We start from the raw sequence: 21,069 nt of genomic DNA on the forward strand, positions 1-21,069 counted from the left end.
TCCTGACGCTGTTTTTCACGTGAACTTTTGAACTCGTTCCCCCGCAGGGTACCTTTTCACTGTAAAATATCTGCTAAGTAGCCGCGGCAGGACTAGCCAGTTATAAATGGTCGCGTGCAAATACCACGGGTTTTGTGTCCAGATGTGTCCGGTATATTTAATGCCCTGTGGACGCTGCCCATCGTCAATGACTGCGTGACGAAAATATCCTTTGCGGAATTAATGGCCTGTCGCGATATCGATGGCGAAAGGCCGAAGAAAAACGAGTTACAAGTTTTTTCTTTTTCGTTGTACTTTAACATTGATATATACATATTTTGTTGTAAATATCATATAAAATTATGTCTGTAAATGATTTAAATTTTATCAATGTTATAAATTAGTGCGACTAAATTTTTAAACAAACTTGAGAAAACACACGTGTAGTAGATATGAAAACTTACATCAAAGTATAATGGAATAATAAATCGTCTCTTTAATTTTCTCATTTTTATAGAAAAGTTTAATAGCGAACTATTTGAAATTGATATAGATAATTATTAATAAATATTAATAAATAAAAGTAAAATATTTAAACATTCTGACAAAAAAAAGTATAAATTCTAAATGCTTAATTATTCAACATGTTTCAATGTTAACTGACTTTGGTATAGCGCAACAGTTCCTCGAGAATAAATTCTCTCCCGAGATAATTTATATACTTTATTTGTGATGCGGTAATAATTATTAGTTAATAACATATTTTATTATAAAATAGAAGTTAATGGTAACTGATTGATTCAATTACCACATAATTACAATTTAACTGGCTCGGATGATAAATAAATAATAAATAATTTAAATTTAATTTCAATAAATTCGCGTTATACAGTTGACGTGCAAATAATGATTATTTGTCGTCTCTGCAGACATATAACTCTGTGCGCATGATTCTGTATGCTACCATTTACACGATGGCACAATCTCTCTTGTACAATTTTGCATTTTGAGCGTAAATATCGCGACATATATAGACTGTTTCTAACAAAAAAAATCTATAGCAATAACAACTAAGAAAAAAACTATCAAATAACGATATGATTAGCAAAAATAGGTAATAACACAAAAAATATTACGTATTGTGTATAAGGATAACTTTTTATAACGGATGTGACAAAATAGTATTTTTATATAGGTACTTGCAAAATGCAATGTAAATAATAAAACTGTTTAATTTTTAACTTTCTATTAATTTCTCATTCACTATCGTGTGTTTATCGATAAATTATCAAAAGTCAAAAAGACAAAGTAGATTTATTAATGCTAAGAATTTAGGTTTGCAATGGTGCACGAGCGAACCATATCACGATGGGATGTTACCGAATCTTTTCTTAATAGATTAAAATAAATACGATCGATACTTTGCGCACTTAATATGAAACTGCTATCGTCGTAGCGGTAGAAGCCGGATATCCATTTTCGTAATGTTCGCGGACGATTCGTGCCGAACGGTAGCTACTAGGATGTTGTATTATTCAGTTCGAATGAGATCTGTGAATAATTCACACAGCTTCCGCGAAACATCCAGAGAAATACGCACTCCAAAAGTTCAATCATCGGCTTCGTCCGAAAATGATTTACCAAAATGATCGCGTCGCATCGTTGTCGGAAGGTTCCGAACGGTTTCCGATAGGACGAGACCATTTAGTCTTGGCCGCGCCAGTGGGTTCACGCATACCGACACGCGTGTGACTATCAGTGCGCGGAATTCATTGGCCCTCGAAGGACAGGGGTAGACTATTCATACCAATGCACCCTTGTTGAAGGGTTGTGAAACTTCGAACTTGCATCCCCTGTATTCGCCCCGCATTATCGGAGAAACATCGCGACCTTCTCAAGAACACGATCGAATAATCGGTTTTATTTCATTGAATACCTGATTCTTGCGCGGTATGATTGACATTCATAAGCTAAATACAATATATTTTTTTATATTTTATTTTTTTTTTTTTTATCAGTCTTTTGATAAAATTATTTTATCAAAATATTAAAGCTCTTTGATCTTTGCTTTTTATTTTAAATAATATATTGATACTCTTTGTAATCTATTGCATACACTAAACTGCATTGTATTTTACATTAGTATTTAAATATATTATATTAAATAATGTAGTCCTACAAAATTAGCATAATTTTTATATTATTTTGAAAACTTAATTCTACAAAAAGTAGCAAACAGTATTTAATGTTGTGATTGATTTAAGAAAAAAATTTCACATTTTTTTGGTTTATCGATGTTTGACTGTCGTGTATTCCTAATTCTTCGCTTTCGCGAAAGCTCGAGACTAGTCAATAGATTTCCGGCAACGTCCTCCCACACAATTTCGCAGACAATACTTTGGCTCCTTTTTAAGCAGGTCGATGGTGCCATCTGTCAGTAAATGCATCAACTAATCAATATTCACGCATGTGCATTATGCTTTCAAGTAGTAGTTTCGATAGGAAAAGTCGGCAATGAGGATTCCTAATCAGATCGATAGCATAACGAAACGGCGAATGTACCTCGAAACTCATTTTAGTAAGGCAAAAATATATAAAAATAGTTGTAAAAATTATCGAAAAAAATATTAAAAAAAGAAGGCAAAAAAATTGTAAAAATATAATTTGATAACTCGTTGAAAACGAAAAGATTGATGAACACCTATGGGACGGCCTTTTTTATCGCTGCTTTGCATCACGGGTTGCATTCTGCAGGCGATTGTTTTTTATTCTTTGATGCAGTAGAAACACAGTTTTAAAGAATTATATTAATATTATAATAGTACAATACACTAAAATATAATAAATATTTGTTTAGATATTCTTGTAATTACTCAATCCACAGAAATACCAAGATATTGTCTACAATGAAAAATACGAGCAAAGAAATATTTTGTGTCTATTGCGTAAAATTACATTTCCTGATATTGAATTTTATTTAATTACAGAATATATATATATATAATAGAGAAGTAATAATATGATTATTCAGGTTTACGAAATCAACGGGACAAAATCACCACAAGCGAAGTCCTCATAATTCAAACAATAATGAGTATCGGTTGAATCGAGAAGAGCAGTAATTTCGGGATAACGTATCGTTCCGCAAAAGCGTCGGCGAGCAAGCCGCCGCCGCCGCAGTCGCTTACATTCGAAAACGCACGTAGATCCATTACGAAACGATATAATGGCGCAGTCTATTATCTAAACAACGAGAAGCCCAGCAACGGAATCGCGGCGCGGCGCGGCGCGGTGGGGTTTTGCCGCGAACGTTATTGATATTCCCGGCGGTCGTCTCGCTTTACGTTGAAATTAGCCAACGGAGGAAGCCGGCGCATAACGCTGTCGCGATACAACCGAGAAGCGACGCCGGTGCACTATCGAGTATCGATCATCCGGCCGACGAGTGCAGCGCGAGCATCGTGAAACGATACGCGCTTTCTCCGGCACGGTCCGTTTAATATCTCCGTCAGATTCGCGAAGTGGCTGCACTTATTATCGACCACTCATAAAGCTCGCGACTCTGAAATGATAGATTCTCTGGGAGAACTTTGTCGAGAGCGAAAGAAATTTCTCGCTATTGTTTATTACAAAAATTGTTATAAATAATAGATAATTCGAATACTCGTTATACAATTTTATAATTTGTTTAATACTCTTTGTAAGAAAAAATTAATAACTTTGCTGATTTACTCATTAAATAGTCGATTCGTGTCTTTTCGCAACGATTAATTCGGATATAGAAATAACAGAAAGAGAACGAAAGGGCGAGCGAAAGGTGGAAACATTGCTGTTGTAACGTGTACGCATCGCGAATGACCATTGCCAAAGCGCGAGCCGACCGATTGGGCCTTCCCCCGTTTATCCAATCGATCGGGCTAAAGATTTTCAACTCTTAATTAAGATCGCGAGGGCACTCGAGTTTTCAATTAAAAGGGTAGCGACATTCCCTCTCTTGTTGTCTCTGTTTCTCATCGTCGCTCTTTTTTTTTACGCTAGCCTATGTCTCTGTCGCCCGCTCTTTCGCTCCGTATCTTCGTCTTTTTCTCGCCCGTTTCGTGTATTTTCGTTCTCCCTTGCCGCGCGTTCTTTTTACTTCGCCCGCCTGATGCGCTGGCAACATTAAATGCAATTTTGCGCAACGCATCCTCCGAGGGTACTCGGATCCCGATGGTGTCTCCCGATCCACTTTTTCCGTTTTGGCCACTTTTGTGGAGTACACGCGCACGCGGTCGTGTCATTTTTGTTTCCGACAACGTTTCCGATTCTTTGTCGGACGATATCGAAAAATATTTGTTGCCTTGTTACCTCGATGCTCGAGATCGCGCGCAATATGCTTGTAGCAGGGGCGGTGCTTCGAGGATTTCCCATCAGTTCCTCTGTCCATGAACATTGAAATATTCAAGCAACCATTTCATACTGTTTCTAAATTCTTATACGCCAAAAAGTTGCGTATCCTTTTTCAGTACAAAATTATTGTTTCTAATTTAACAAGATGTCGCGTATATACGCTTTTGACCGAGATGCGTCTATTTATGGATAAGAAACTCGAGATCGCTTGAGAAGGCATCGCTCATATTTCGATAATCGCACGCATCGGCGAGAGGAGGGGATGGAAAACAGGAAACGAGTGTGTAATCGGGATTAACAGGCGGGAGGGGGTGGTATTTTTGGCGGTCATCCCTGTCGGCAACGGTACGAGTTGCAAACGGGTAACCCTCGCGCAATGCCAATTTTTGCCACATACAAAAGCGCGGTGAGCGCGCTACGCGTGCCGCGGCGCTTCCCGCCCACGCATACACACGCCCGCGCGCGTTACGTGCGTCCGATAATGCTGCACGATGACCATGGGACACCGGGCTGATTGGGGTGTGCAGGCGACCTATGCAGTTTAATTTATGTTGCATCACCAGCCAGTCGTACGCGCATCAACTCACTACCGGGATCACGATTGTTTTGCTCGCGTTTTGCGGCGATTTTTCCGCGACGACGATCGGCGATTTCGTCTTTCGCGAGTATCTGCGTCCCGATGGCGCCTCCGTATATACGTATGTATGTGTGTGTAGATGACGCGTGTGTATGTGTGTGTATAGGTGAACACATGCTCGCGTTTACAGACATTAAATTGGCTACGCGTTTGTAGTCAGCCATCTTTGTTAATTGTGTGTTGCTGCAGATAATAGATAAAGGGACTTGCGATTATTTGGAGGTTTCCCGGCGAATTTCCAGTGAATTTCGTACATATCGCGTAACGCGGTGATTGAAAATTGTAATTAGATGATCAGACATATGCTAGCGGGTATTATCTGCTTGAATTTCGCCGAGTTTGTTGACGGAAGATCAACGCTATCTTGAAGTTGAAGAGGCTATATGTTGAAACAGTAATGTATCTGATCATAGGATTTAATTTACAATGTTCGAATTTTACAGTTATAAAAGGCAAATGAACAAATACTTTAATGAAACAATATTTTATGATTATGATATAGAATGATTTAATAGTTTATTTATATATAATTCTACCTGTGTAACGAGAGATTACTTATCGAAAAAATTCATGATTTTTTTTCAATTAACATTATTTCTATTATTACAAAGCAACTGTATATATTTTAAGTAATTTATCAGCTTGGAAAACGCATAATTATTGTTGACTTTAGAAAAGCAGTACCGGCAATTTATTGAATTGAATGCGAAATTTTCATCGGAGGATGCAACACAGTCTTTTCCAACGCGACTCACTTCTCTGTTCCCTGACTCTTACGATAAAACTAAAGTCAATGGGCCAATATGCTCGGCCGTTGGTCGACGTGTGATTTAGTAGTCGGCGACGAATCGTGCTCGCGATATGAACCGGTCGTTTATCAACGCATCCGAATAAGATCAAAAGAGCAATAAATAAAAGAAGCACGAGTCGTCACACTCGCGCGCGCGCGCGCGCGCGATACAGGAGCGGGATCCGAGAAGCGGCGCGGGAAGAAAGCTAATTAGCGCGGATCGAACCTACAGCGCTTGATAAATGGACAGCCAATATTTGGACTAAGGGCGACCCCTTCTCCCGCAGCCGCGCTTTTTCGCTTTTTATCGTCGAGTTCTTTACATTGATCATCGTAGCCGAAGACGCGTGATGGCGTACGTGGGATTGAAAGGGGACGACGCGCTTACGCGCAACTTATGCGCGTTTGGGTAAATATCTCCGCGGGTATTTACATGAGCAAGCTCGACTCCGAGATAGCCCGTGATTAATGGCCCTTCTTCAAGCTTTATTAACGACCTGTCCAACCCGGCCCCACCTTGACCACTTTTGGAAAACCTCGTGTAGCCGGCGTCCGTCATATATGATTTTATTCAGACGCTTCCTGAAATTGCAAGAAGACCGCTTAAATATCCGCGTGTCCTGACGGATACTACGTTCTTTAGAAATTCAAGGTTCAGCAACACCGTATACGCGTGTGTATTAAAAAATCGATCGTTTAAACGCTGTTGCGAAAGTTAATTTTTTATGATTTATTCAATTCATATATCGCACACGCGCGCATTAATTATTGATGATTAAATCGATTCTGCGAACGGACGATATTCTCTTTGAGAACGGATCCTTTATACGATCGACATTGAGTCACATGGCGAAGACCATAAGGCACCGTATAAATATAGGGTAATCCTATCCGATAATAGTGGCACGGTCAATTAAGATGACCGTTATAAGAACCAATTAAACGTAAGTGCGTGACCACCCTGGCTCGAGTTACGTATTTACGATCTAAAATTATGCGTTTTCGCCGCCCGCTCTCCCATTACTTGTCCCACGATTTTTTTCTCGAGTGCCACTCCCACCCTTCCTCGTCGTCTGATCACGAAATTTTATTTACGCACTTGATTTCGATACGCGTATACCGCGTTCTCAACCGCATCGCAAAACATTTCCAAAGCTTTATATAATGCGTCATCAAAAGTCGGCCATAATTGGCGCAATTATGTGTATAATGCAATTATCAGTTCATTTCCTCGGTATACGATGGACTGGAACGATACTCTTTGGAAATGCGTAAATAATATATTTGCGTAAACGTGACGACCGGATGTGTGATCTACGTGATTAATCGCTGCGTTAATTAAAATGTTCGCTTAATAAGTTCGCTTAAACGGCGGGAAAAACAGCGGGACGATTCATTTAGCAATTATTTTATGTAGTTTATGTACACATATGCGCTGTTAAAGTACTTCGCGATGTCCACACTCTGATGATTACCGCGTGCGCATACGATAATGCGGAAGCCCGAAAATGCACCGCGACAATATCGATTCCGAATGAATTAACACGCGGCGGGAGGTCGCGTACGATTAGCTCTTAAGACATCCGGCGCTCCGATAAGAACAGTTCATGATTGCGTAATTTATTTTCTAAGGTCGCGCGAATAAAAAACACCTCGCGTACGCGTATAACTCTTCCCTTGAAGAGTTTTTAAAACCCTTCGCCGTCAGGGTTTCTCACATTCATAAATGGTCACCAAACGAGCCGACACGAGGGCACAAAAAATGAAGTGCGACGATTATTAAATATACCTACCTCGAAGGGTGACCAGCGGAAACGGGTCCGTTACATACTCGCCGTGTTATTTCGCCTCTCTAATTGGAAGTCTCGATGTAAGAAAATTGCTTCCGGCTAAAGAGAGAATAATATTATGATGTCGATTGCGTTACTGCGCAATCTGCGCGTTCTTAGATCTACGATACTCTTACATTGTTCAATAAGACTATAAGACTATCCGCGATAATCATCGTCGATCTTGCGATAACAAAACGCTCCTGCAGCTACTTTAATTTTATCCGATACGTGGCTTCTTGATGTTCCGAAATGTATTGTTCGATAATACATTTGATCGATAAATATTAGAGAGTATTTCTAACTTTGTAAACACATTTCGCGTATTCGTGTTAGTTTTTACATAGCTGTTGCAATTAATTTCAGTTGTGAAGGAAATTTTATATATATATTTTTTTTTTGTTTTTTTAACAATAATAAAAACATTAAAATATACATATTTCTTTCGTTTTAAACGTTTTTATAGAAGTATCTCAGATTTAAATGTGCGTGTGTGTACACAATGGGTTTCTTGGATAACATCAACTATAAAAGGAGCAAATAAATTCTGGTTCGGTGTCGATACTTTTAGAAAAATGAACGGCAAGGGGATTGTTTCGTACCGGGGAAAAAATCGTCCCCGGCAGGCTCGCGGCCCGAACACCGGCCGGAAGGACAACACTTCTACGACTGAGACATAGGCAGCGAACGCTACGTATGCTGATATATGGACCCGTCTCGCGTTGATAGATACCAGAAACTTTACAACTTTAATTTTTCCCTCGACGTCAATTTTGGGTTTTAATCTTGACCTACACCTCGGACAGGACGCGTCAGACACGAAAAGAATTATTACCGCTACAATTACTAAATAACGTGCTTCCCTCCGCGCGAGTTGTATATGGATTTTAGGAATTCGTAAATCTCATTTAAAAACTTGCACTTTTGAATGTTAAAACAAAACGGGAAATAAATGAGTTATTTTATAACTTCTTCTCCCTTACTGAAGATAGAATTTGATAAACGCAAAATACACAGATCTCCCACGTTGATGACAAGATAATATTAGATAAAACGATTCTTAACTTTAAAAGAAAGTGACACTTATTTAACTAATACATTAGATAAATACATATAATTGCGTATACTTACAGCATAATGCTTATCGATTACGCAATACTCCTTCGCATTTTGTTTGTACTTAGAGTTGATAGTGATGCTTATACTAAGCCTAACAGTAATTCGATTTTATCAAAAATCGATACTCTTAACAAACTTATAATAATATGTACGATAAGATCGTATTTGCGGAGCAAAGAATAACGTATTATATCACTTTATGACGCTAAAGATACAGATAAAAATGAATGTGCTTGATGGAATCTTGGGAAAGATCACTCAAAGAAATATCTTTCTGATCAAGAAAGATGTATTCCTGTTTGGGACGTCCTGCATCAGAATTTTTCCGGTCTACCTATCCCAGTTCGGGACCCTTATTCATCTCAGGTGGCTGGCTTGCATCTGGCAAACCCATTGTTCACTCGTTAATGAAACTCGCCTGGCTCCGCCAACTTTTATCGCGGATATTTCAATTGCGAGCGCGAACAATTGATACACGCGGCATATCCACAATGGAAACATTCGGCGCCTTATCGAGCTTGTAGATATCGCGTCGTAATTTAGCGATAGGAATCAATCGTTTCAAACTGAATATTCTGTATCAATTGCAAAATCCGCCGTGTGCAACAATTCTAAACTTGTTAATATTTTTTAACGTTTCTACATATCCCGAATACACATTATACTTTAGCATATGAGCAGATTGTAAATATTTTGTATATTTTCAAAGCTATGATACAAATATCTTTTTTGAAACGTAAACTATAAATTTTTTATTCGGAATTTGCTTTTATGAAACTTATTATTTCAAGCTTCTTTTAGATAGTTTGGTAAAAAATGTTATTATAAAATTTTCAATTAGCATTATGTGGTCATATTATGACTAAAAATAATTAATTATCTATCTATATTATAAGTTAGATTTTAATAAGTCAATGAAAGAAATACATATAATTTTATGTTAAAATATAATAGTTGTATTTGTACATCAGTGCTCTGTTATAAATAAGTATAAATTTTATCAGATTTTATTATGTTGTAAATTAGAAGATGATTCCGGCCATCAAGCATCGTAGATCTCGAACGCGGAAAACTTAACGCATTTCTTTATAATGATCACAGTTAATACATAGATATGAACTGTAATTATCGCAGTCCCTGCAATCAACATCGTTCGCGTCTACGCTGAAGTTACCTGACAACGAAAATTCCCGTTTCGAGAGTGGTCTCTCTTACTTTGCAAAAATCACTTTTATCTTCTTTTTCAACTGTAGCCCGTACATTATATCAAAATGATAAATATCTACGTCTGTTTACTCGAAACAGCCCGGAGCCTAAAATTCAGCGCGCGGTTTAATCCGACTGTTTTCCGCATCGCCTTATTATCTTTGTTGCTATGCGCGATATACACGAGATATATTACGATAAAATTTAATGCACCGCGGCTAAGTCCGCCAGCTGGTCCGAGCAATTCGCGTTTCGAGAGGTTGCATATCCCGGTGGATGTTTGCATGCGTGTACGCACCGAAGCGCTTCGAAGTCGCTGCGAGGAAAAAGAAAAAAGAGAGAACAGACAACGGGAGAGAAATTGATACGTATATTTAACGCGACTTGGCTTGCATTTAAAACGCCGAGAAAAGTATTCTTCCGAGTATTTTGCATTTCCGATAAAACGTTATGATGCATTCCACGTCACATGAGACGTATTTTCGCAAAATACATGCTGCTTTACGACGGGTAATTAGGTCGGCCGTGTAAAACGAAACATCGCGCGATAACGATATTTTCTCTCATTCTTTCAATAACTATAAATGATTCAACAGCCACCGATTTCCAGCTTAGGTGGTGTAAGAATGGCACGGGAGAGCTGCAATGCTCAACGCACTCGTAACAGCCGCTGCGGGCGGAAACGAAATTACTCGCCGTGAACGCGTCCGATCGATTGCTGGGAGAAACGAGTTTAACCTGGCGCGGATCTCCTTCCTGTTCCGCGATGAATTTCCAAATCCAGAATCCTCGCTGACGGTCGTAGTCAGACTGAGTTTATCAGATCGCAGTCCCGATTACTTTCGCGAACGGACCGTTTGCAAACGGGAATGCTGTTTTCGTGATCAGGTAGTATTTGCCACGTGCGTGGAAGAGTCGCTTATGACCGCCCATGATAGATGTATGCAAGGTGTCGCAAAAACCCCTCACAAATTTGCCGAAGTCAGTGCAATTCCTCCCGTGGAAGCCTAGCTGGCTGGTGAGGGACTCGGCGAAGAATCTGTACGCACGAGCGTGAGAACATGCGCCACCAGGATCCAACCCACAGCCTGGTTGTGCTCTCCCTCCGTTAGGATAAAAGTCGGCGTCACCGATAGCTTTCAAGAAGCCAAGATGGCCACCGTTAGTGTGAATGATCTCCACGTATTTTGCACTGTCCGTCGATATCCTGTGTTTTGAATCGGCCAGTCTAAAGCCTGGTAGAGCAGGATCGAGGCCTGCAATGATAGAATTTGCGCCATATCAGCAGATATTGATAATTAATTTACCGTGGTCGTAAATATTTTTTTTCTTTTTTGAACAAAAAAAAAAATAAATAATGCAGTGCCCAGATTAATTTTTGAGAGGAAACGATTTTCATTATTTACGAGAAGCAGATCGTAAAGCTTTCTACAAAATAATGTACATTAGACACACAATTGACGTCAGAAAAGTGCATAAAAGATAAATGTAAACTTTTTAGGAACCAGATGAGTTTTCAAAAGTGTAAATATGGCGAATGTGAAAAGTAACAAGTGACACGTCCATATTGAAAGTTTCATATTTTTCCACACGAAGAGAAGACGTAACAAAATTTCTTGCATTATTTAAATAATTTGTAAGTTTCAATAATGCTCAATAAAAAAAAATATTATTTCTCGTTTTGTCCGCATGCACAATTGAAGCAATTAGAATATTCGAAATACGAGTTTTATGTAACATCGAGCATTCTTTTTGAGCAAACGTGCTATCAGAGATTTATTTGAATAATTTATATAAATAAAAAAAGACTTACCTATAACAGTTTCGACCTCGTCCTTAGCATTGTAACCAGCCAATCCAACTACATGGGCGCCAAGAGAGTGGCCGATCAGTATAGTTTGCGACAAATCCATTCCACGCTTGTGGAGGAAATCGATCATGGTGGCGACATATTCGCCGACCACCTTTACATGCTTGCTGGCCCAAACATAGGGTCTCTTACTTATTTTGCTCCAATCGACGACGATGATGTTGTAATCGTCATGCTCAATGTAAGCTGCAGCATATAAAGCAACGAACGTTAGCAATAATCTCTCAGACATGAATATATTCGACACATCATCTTCCGATTTAACTAATTAAATTTTAAATTTTTATAGAGAAATTAACGTTCTATTTTGAATGTTTGTTAACAATTTTTTAATTATGAAACGCTGAATTGATTTCTATACATTGACATTTACATACCGTCGCGAATCAAAGTGCATGCCTTGCTGTTGCGAGAATTTATCCATCCGTGAGTTATGAAACGTGTGGGCTTCGAGAAATCGAAATCGCTGTTCGCTAGAGCATCGTCATCATTGACATACAGGTTTTTCTGTTTGTTGGGATTTTTCTTCGTGTATAGGAAAAAGAAGACATGGTCTTCGAGGTTTTTATCAATTATATCCCCGTCGTCGTCATTTTCTTCGAATGTCACCCTCACCAAATTCTCGTTGTCGTCATATACATACGCCACGGTATTTTTTAAGACTGTATAGTCCTCTGGAGTGAAGATTTTGTCATCTTCTATTGCCTCTTCCACTGGGAATCCTGCACAATCGAAATATGAAGTATTCATTATAGCGCGAAAAAAGGGAATAAAGAGAATATGTTAAATAAAATAAAAATAAGTCATAATGTTCGTATGTTTCCGTTTAGATCTCGAAAAATTAATATACAATTATAAAATAAGCAAAGTTCATCTTTTTGTTAGAAAACATGCAAATGTTATTTTTACCAGCCACAGTGCAAGCGAGTAAGAAACCAATTAGAACACGTGTCTCCATGTTTGTCGTCATTCTACTGCTAACAATGCACGTACAGCCGTTTATAAAGCGATTATTCAGCCATCTCAATGTATTTCAATTTCAATGATAAGATAAATACGTGTGCTCTTTTGCAGATATATCGTAACTATGTGATTACATGATATCTGAAATGTCCTGCTCAGGTCACAATCGCACTCTCACAAAGTATTAATACGCGAGTTAACGAATTATAAGTTCTATATATTTTGTTATTGGATTTTTGCAAATAATTGGACTTTATATGATCCAAAAAGTAAGCTGATATACATAAATCTCGATTACAATTGATTATAGAACTTTAAATTATAAAATCATTAAAATGTTAACAAAAAAAAAAATTCACCAGGAGAGCGAATATAAATTTATAAAAGATAAATGTTTACAAAAAATAGCTTCAGATTTTGGTATTTTAGAAGAAAAAATATATTTCAAAATACATTACAAAAAATTTTGAAACAAAAAAACAAAAAAGAAAATTAACTAATTATTTTTATAAAGAATTTTTATAAAAGAATATTTAGGGAACTGTTAAAAAAAAAACCTACTTATTATTGCTAAACAATTAAAAATTTTTTTTACAATTTTTTATTATTATAATCAAAACAGCTGGGATAAAATCTTATGTGTATGTGTGTATCTTATGTATGTGTGGGGACATATCAAAAGACCGCACATTTCTGAAGTGAATAAAAACGCATTAATTATAAAAGTAATTATTTATTTTAGTAGTAATATCAATCGATAAGATATTAATTGATTATCCATTTTTTTCAATGTCAATTATTCAATTTATTCGATCCATATTTATCTGATTTTATTACCGCATTGAGATTTGTCACTTTCGTCCATCTGGTTTACGCCGTAAGTCAATTTTAATCTTTGTAGATGATTTGATAATCAAAAGCTTAATTAAAGAATGTTTATGACTTAACAAAGATCTCTGTTAAAACTGATCTCTGTTATTATTGAGATTTAAAAGTCTAACGAAAATCGTATTAAACGTGGAATTATTAATAGATATTTTGTCGCGCATAATTATGCGCGAAAAACTCGAAATATCTACTACAGCGTAACAATTTGATGCATCACACAATTTAAATGAATGTGTTTAAAACGATTGGCAAGTTCATATTCCGCATATCTCTATATCTCTTGAAAGAGTCCAATATTTTAAATATATTATTATTCTCTATTATTATATTAATTATTGAGTTAATATCGAGTTAATAGTATAATTAAGCTACCAGGTAAATAAAGTTTTTGCGCATTTCAACGCTTTGATTGTGTAACCTCATTTTGGACAATCAATCATTTATATTAATCTTGTTATCCGCATTATCAATCATTCTTATAAAACATCCGATAAGCATTAATTACCCATATATATCTATTTCGATTTTTTGATCGTGCTTCAAAATACCATACAGGACATCCGCATGCGATAATATGACATTGTAAAGACAAGGCCTTAAAACGCGTTATATGATAATGTTTCTTAAGGTCAACGAAAAATAAAGATAAAATTCAAACAAGCGCAATATAAATATGCGAGAATTTGCATACTAAATTTAATCTAGTAGTCTAATAAAGATGTAAAAAGTGAGAAATAAAAATCTATTTTAGAAACACATTTTTCATATTTTAACGCGTCATTGAATTAATAATCCGCATCTCAAACGTATCAATGTGTCAGCTTCTCAAGTTTTCTGCTGCAAAAAATTTTAAAGCAAGATTTTTTTTATCAACACTGATTTATAAGATATCAGAACGTTGAGAAAACGGCCTAAGTCGATAGTGCAACTATATATTAATACTTATCTATATTTCGAAATACATTTCGTGATGCACATAAATTTTAGACGGGCGTCGTTGTCGATGAAGCAATGTCAAACATCTGTGGCTGCGTTAACAGACATTATCTGATTGATCGGTATTCCCGGTGTTTCGCGTGCGATTCGAACCAGCAAGCTGGAGAATAATACGCGACTTACATAGTCGGCTAAGAACACGTTCTTCCGAGCACGCCTGTTTTCCCTGCCAGACATTTAATTCGCTCATACTCGTGGTTTTTATTCGTAATTGAGTCCTACGGCGTGGGCCGTCGCATTTACGTAAATTTTAAAATATTCCAATTAGTATAATGAAATTAGCGCGCTTATGAGAATTTCGTAGCATTAGCCAGGACGAGGAGAGGGTGGCGTTAATGTGTCTATGAAAATTTTCATTTGCACATTGACGCGAGAGACTGTTAAGCGAGCGCGGCAGGATTAAGAGACGGAAACCTGTTGTGGCGTGTGTTCTTTTTAAAAGCCGCGGCGGGTTCTCGCCCTCGGCGGTTACATTTCTCAGACACAGAATCAAACAGGTTCGCTCGCACACAGTGCGCGGGAATAAAAACCAGTTTTAACGACCCGCTTGAAATTTTTATTGTACACAGAGCGCGCTTCGCGGGATGCATCCGATACAAATACTCTCCGATCAGCAGCGGCTATCGCCTTTGTTCCGGCGCGTTTACAGGTGTTGAATATTAAAATGAGATGGGTTTATCGGAAAAATCATATCGGGACGCGATCGGCTTGCGTTTTCCCCGCAAGCTCCTCGTTTACTTTCGCCCAGCCGCGTTATTTGCAGATCGATCTACCGTAATGTAATTAATGGCAAGTCTGCGTTAGTAAATGTTGTTATACTTTCGACGTATTTCGCATTTCTGCGTAAATTCCTTTCATAATTAAAAAAAAAAAGAGAGAGAGAGAGAAAAAAGATTGATTGGTCACATTTTTATTTTCAAGTTCTCTCAAAAATTGATTTTTTTTCCATGCGCGAAAAAGAATAAAAAAGAGAATTTTTGCATTTTTCACCTAGGCGTAGGTTACTATGCTAGACCAGTGCAAAATTATGCTTAGATGACCGAAGACTCGACGTCCACGGTGCGAGCGCTTGCGTGAAGCTCGAAAATGAGGGGGAGGCCGAGGGGGTTAGCAAAGTGGGTGGTGGTCTGGGGATGACGAGGGGCAAGGGGGTTGGAGCTGTGAAAGCGAGGGCGCCTGCAGTGACTAGCCTCCATCGATTTACCGTGCGGCGCCATCTTGCCACCCTACGCCACGGGGGTTGACCACCCCTCTGCCACCCCCTTGCCCCCCCTCGCCGCCGCCCGTCGGGGTCACCCCCCTCGAGGCAGAGGCAGACATTTTGAAAAATGATTCCGAAAGTCATCGTGGCCCGCACTGGCGTTTTTTAGCGGGCTCGACCCAGCCCGCCCGGCTCGCCCGACCCTCCCTCTCTTTTTCGCGCTTGGTCTTTCGCACTCGAAGAGCAAGGGAAGAAAAAGCGGACGCGCGACAAAAAGAGGGAAAACTATCGCGGCAAAAGACGCGGAAATAAATGAGCGCGTAGCGCGTTCTCGCCGGAGTCTGCGTGTTCTGGTTATTAAGCCTTAAGTGATGAGATTTTCGCAACACCGAGCACGGTACAGCCGTAGCAAAACGCGCCCGACCTTTTTGTCACATCGAGTTCGCAGCGATCGTTTTTTTGCCAACAGCAGCATTAATCATCGCGAACGTTTATCTGAAATCATTATGCTTGAGAATTTTAATGACAACAATACTTTTTTAATTTTTAATGCAGAAACATCGATGCGCGTAAGTGTGATGCATAATGTCGCGATGCATAGAAGTAGCTGAAATAGAATTTTCGTATGTATGTGTGTTTGTGCGACTTCTTTTTGAAATATTGACGACCAGGGAAAGCATGCTACTTTGTTTTATTTTAGTCTATATGGAGCGATATCGCGTCGTTGCGCCGAGAATTTATGATAACCCCTATATAACGCTGTGTCAAGCTATCTGCAATTATGCATACAAGTAGTTCTATTTGTGTTCAAATACTAAACGTTGACTTTCTGAAATTACTTACCTTCGAGAGACGGTCATTTCCGTAATTGCACAGCTTCGATATTACACAGAATGACTCAAAATTCGTGTCCGCCGCGCAGTTGACATTACTTGTGTGGACACTGATGTGAAATTAAATTAAATCTTTCGGAGAATGATTTTTGAATATCTCATTATTTTTCTTGCCGATAATTCGCGCGTTAAGACTAAACGAAATCACGAAGTACTTAAGAATATCCCAGCAATTCACTGAAAGGACGTGATATTTTAAATGGACGGTTGCAGCCTGTGGCTGGACATTCTGAATCGAAAGAGGCGAGGAACAAAGGTCGGACAGGAGAGAAAGATTTCAATCGCGTCTACCAATCGTGGAATAAACAATACGGGCTTTCGAGAATGCACAGTGCGGTCGATCGGCTCTCGATTAAATAGAAAAAAAATTCTTGTTTTCCCAAAAAAAGATCACCATTCGAGACGATGGCGTAGGAACAAGGGACCCTGAAGTCTCATGGGAAATGCGACGCCTGCAACAAAAACAGAAGAATATATAAAACACGATAAAAATAAGTCTACGAAAGATTAATCTATCAAATAATATTTATTTGCAACGCCGTTATATATTTATTGTTGTAATAGTGATTTAATAAAACCAACGATATAAGTTGGCGCACATTTTTAAATAACATCCTATTTGTATTCCACTCGGGTAGTACGCGATTTGCATTGCGACGAAAGTGTGTCAAAGAGAATTTGCGATACTTTTTCGAGCTTGTCACAAATGCAATATGAGAATGATAAGAATAAATCCAGATTAAATAAGGGCGCTGATGAATAAGAGAAGTAAAATATTTCAATGGGATTTACGAGTGTAGTAGTAAAGATAAGTATGGCTTAATTGATGTGCAATAAAGAGCAAAGGAGATGAAAGAAGTGGCGCAAATAAATAATGTAAAATAAATCTCATCTGGAAACAAGTCGATTCATGCACAGGTTATCACAAAAACAGGCTTCACGTTCGCATCCGCAATTGAATTTCGACGAGAATAATAGGCGATCGACAAATTTACAGAGTAGCGGTACATCGTCCACGTTGCGCAATTATATTTTTATATCGTGCGTTTTACATATGCTTTACATTTAATTAATGGATAGCTACGCGCCACGATAACAAGGGACGCATGCCCTTTTTTCCGCGTGCCGCGCGCGGCGAGAAATGAAAGAAAAAGTCCCGGCAACACTTTGAACTTGATTGAGAAAAAGAACACAGTGAAATAATTATTTTTAATCGCGTATCACACGGAGGTGTTAATTGTATCGGCGTCGAAATATCACAAGGTAATGACGTATGTTCAATTTATCGATTACATCGAGATTAATATTACATATAAAAAATAAGGAGTTATTCGAAGAGAATCGTAAGAAAAATTGCAAATTAATAAAACATTTTACAAATCAGGCTGACTACAACGTTCTTTTTTATCTCAAGTCCAACGTTTTACGTTCTTTTTCCACGTCAAATTTAATAAAAAGAAGTAAATAAAATAAGAAGTACAAATGACAAATGTTGCGAAGAATATGTAAGATCTGCTTGTCCGGCTAATACGGTAAAAAAAGAATTTCCCACATGATTGCCCTAAGACGCAAGAAGTAATGCTCGTTGGACCGGCGCAAAAATAGGTTTCGCGCTCGTACCGGTAATTGAATTTCGAGGAGGATAATGGGCGGCCGACAAATACGCGCGGTCGCGTTAGATCGCTTTCGATGTGTGGCGCGCGGGCATTCAGCCAGGCCAGGATGGATCCTTGATGGCTAGATTTAAAAAACCGTCCCCGTTTGCCACCCCCTCGCCGCGTCCCGTTCGCCGCGTATAGCCCCGTCGCCATGTGTTACGGGGGTGGTGGCGTTGTACGTAATGGTGGTATCGGCAATGGTAGTGGTAGTAGTCCAGTCGGCGGCCTCTATATAACTGATGGTGCTTCTGAGTGTCAGGGCCAGGCTGTCCACTTCTTTGCGCGAACGTGTGTGCGTGCGTGTATACGCGCGTTCAGGCGATTCGCACGTTGGCCGGTTTCTAAGCACGGCTAGGGTGCGAATTATATACGGGGTGTCACGGTGTTCCTCGCATTTTCTTTCTTATTATATTCTAGAACCACTTTAGAGACAATTTATCTTGGAAGAAATATCGAGAGACCGAACATTTTTGAATTATAGACGATTAAAGCGAGCTTCCAGATATTAAGGATGGATAATAAAAAATATTTTTTTTACTAAACTCTAAATTAGCTTTATTTCAAATAAAAAGAGTTTCTTTTTTGGACAAATCACGTATAATTTATTTATGCAATTATATATAATACGTTTTGTTATAAATATATTCAATGTTGAATGTTTAAATTTAAGGACAAGTTTCATATTATTTCAATCGAAAAATTCGTTAATAAAAGAAAGTAATCTTATGTATAATAAGACAAGATCTGAATTCTCATATCAATAAGAAAAAATAATATGTTTCAGATCGCTGACCGATGTGTTAACAACGACGATAAAATGTTGCAGATTACGGTGAAAGAGGGCTTTATTGAAAAGATTGCATCGTGATTAAGGTAAGGATCATGAAAGATAAGATTTTATATTTTCAAAATATACAATCTCGCTAGGAGATCAAACATATTCATCGGGAGTGCTAGTTTAATCCGTATTCTCGAAAAGATAAGTAATTCGAAATTCATATGTTGTGTGTGGTAATGATATAATCAATTATCTGATAATACATTCGAGGATTAATTAGTTTCTTGCGACAAAGCAAAAATATTTATCAAATTTCTTATCGAACTTCCGATGTAAATATCTTATTGATCCAATTTGTTTATCAAACTTTCGTTATCACTATCTCATTTAATAAAACTCTCTCTGATATACATTTTTCATAATTTCAAGCGTACGTCATATCGATTACGAGTTGTTAATTACTAAAGATTGATCAGTTTATCAAGCAAAAACTTCATCTGCTCAACGAATGTTTCTGCCTTATTGAAGTTATTTTCATCCGAAGCTCCGTGGGTTCTCGTCGTCGCGTGTTTCCGTGGGATTACCCGTTAAGCGGCGCAAGTAGAACTCCGGCTTCATCGGTGATATTGAAAAGGAAGGTGGGAAATGTGGTGAGCGCGCGGCAGAGGACGAAAATAAAAGAAAACGCAGTCGGTGCGACGAGTCAATTAAGGTCGATCGAGGAATCGTTCTCCGCCTACCGCGCGTACACGTGCATGTATAAATGCCTACATATACATATACATACATATATATGGCGGATCTATTGAACAGCGGATGAGAGCGGAGCCGCCAAGCGTAAACCGTGCGAGTGCGAAAGAGAGGCCGGAAGGAGGGAGAGTGCAGCGGGGATGTTCGGGGTCAAAACGTTAATACGCGTACACAGGAACGAATGAAGGAACGTTGCCAGGTCCAATCCTCCTGACAATAATCGGATTGATTAAAAGTCGCCGTCGTCCACCACCACATGAAACCGTCTCGTACGCGAGATCGTAAGCGAGTAAGGTGCGGTCTACAGACGCGTTTCACACACCGTGCACCGCGCGTGCGAAATCGCGTTCGCGCCGCGGCGGGCGATGAAAAGCGCCACGTCGTTACGTCCGCTTGTTAATGAGCTCGTAATTGCGCGCGGCCAGATTGCACTCCATGACGCGCGACCAGTAACGTAAAAATCGGCGCCAGCTGCAATATGCGGTCCACGATTCGGGGAATTGAGATATATTTTGGCGCGACTTGAATGCGGGAAGAAGTCCCGTGTATTCAGCAATAACGCCAGCTTGAACTTATCTCGCTGTTATCTCTTCCTCTGTTACGCACGTAGAGGAGGACGTTCGTTGGTCGTCAGGCAATCTCGTAATTATTCACCAGGAGACGCGACTGTATCAAAGCGCCGCTCTAATTCCATTAGGACCGAGTAAGATAACCGTGATTACGGCGGGTTTGAAAGGTGACCGAGGGGCACGGGGGAGACGAGGCAAAGGTGGGACGCGAGAGTCAAGGCGGAGGATCGATATTTTTGACTGCAATTTAGTCTGCATTTAATCAACGTTTAATCACCTCGTCAACCCGCCAAGTTAATCCGAGCGAGCTACCTACCGCTGCAAGCCGCCTCTATGTATGCCCTAGCACGACGACGCCATGTTTAAACTCATCATTATTCGGCGCACTAATAGAGCCGCACCGAGGAAAATTCTCTCGGGATTCTGACTCGCGTAAAAAGGTGAACGAGCCGCGCTGAATAGCGATCGAAGCCTGAAAGGCTGCATGTCCAAACCGGCGCGCCCAGAATCGGAAGAACGTTACATTTCATAAAGCTCTATTTGCGGTAAATTGT

The 21,069-nt window shown here is 39.0% G+C and overlaps 1 protein-coding gene and 1 long non-coding RNA gene across 3 annotated transcripts in view; one reads left to right on the top strand and one right to left on the bottom strand.

Moving 5' to 3' along the window:
* LOC136998415 (uncharacterized) overlaps nt 1-21,069 on the top strand; it is a 165,992-nt gene that overhangs the window by 47,362 nt on the left and 97,561 nt on the right. For both annotated transcript variants that reach the window (XR_010888984.1, XR_010888983.1), the window contains one exon: nt 19,203-19,291. This is a non-coding gene — a long non-coding RNA (uncharacterized lncRNA). The remainder of the gene's footprint in view (nt 1-19,202; nt 19,292-21,069) is intronic.
* LOC105668749 (phospholipase A1 VesT1.02-like) lies at nt 10,466-12,852 on the bottom strand (the record flags this gene model as incomplete). The annotated part of the gene is made up of 4 exons (XM_012361282.2): nt 10,466-11,205; nt 11,763-12,005; nt 12,197-12,541; nt 12,729-12,852. Coding segments are annotated over 4 exons (1,149 nt in total), but the record flags the coding sequence as incomplete, so codon positions are not given.

The sequence above is a fragment of the Linepithema humile genome, chromosome 3 (assembly GCF_040581485.1).
Source record: "Linepithema humile isolate Giens D197 chromosome 3, Lhum_UNIL_v1.0, whole genome shotgun sequence".
Lineage (NCBI taxonomy): Eukaryota > Metazoa > Arthropoda > Insecta > Hymenoptera > Formicidae > Linepithema > Linepithema humile.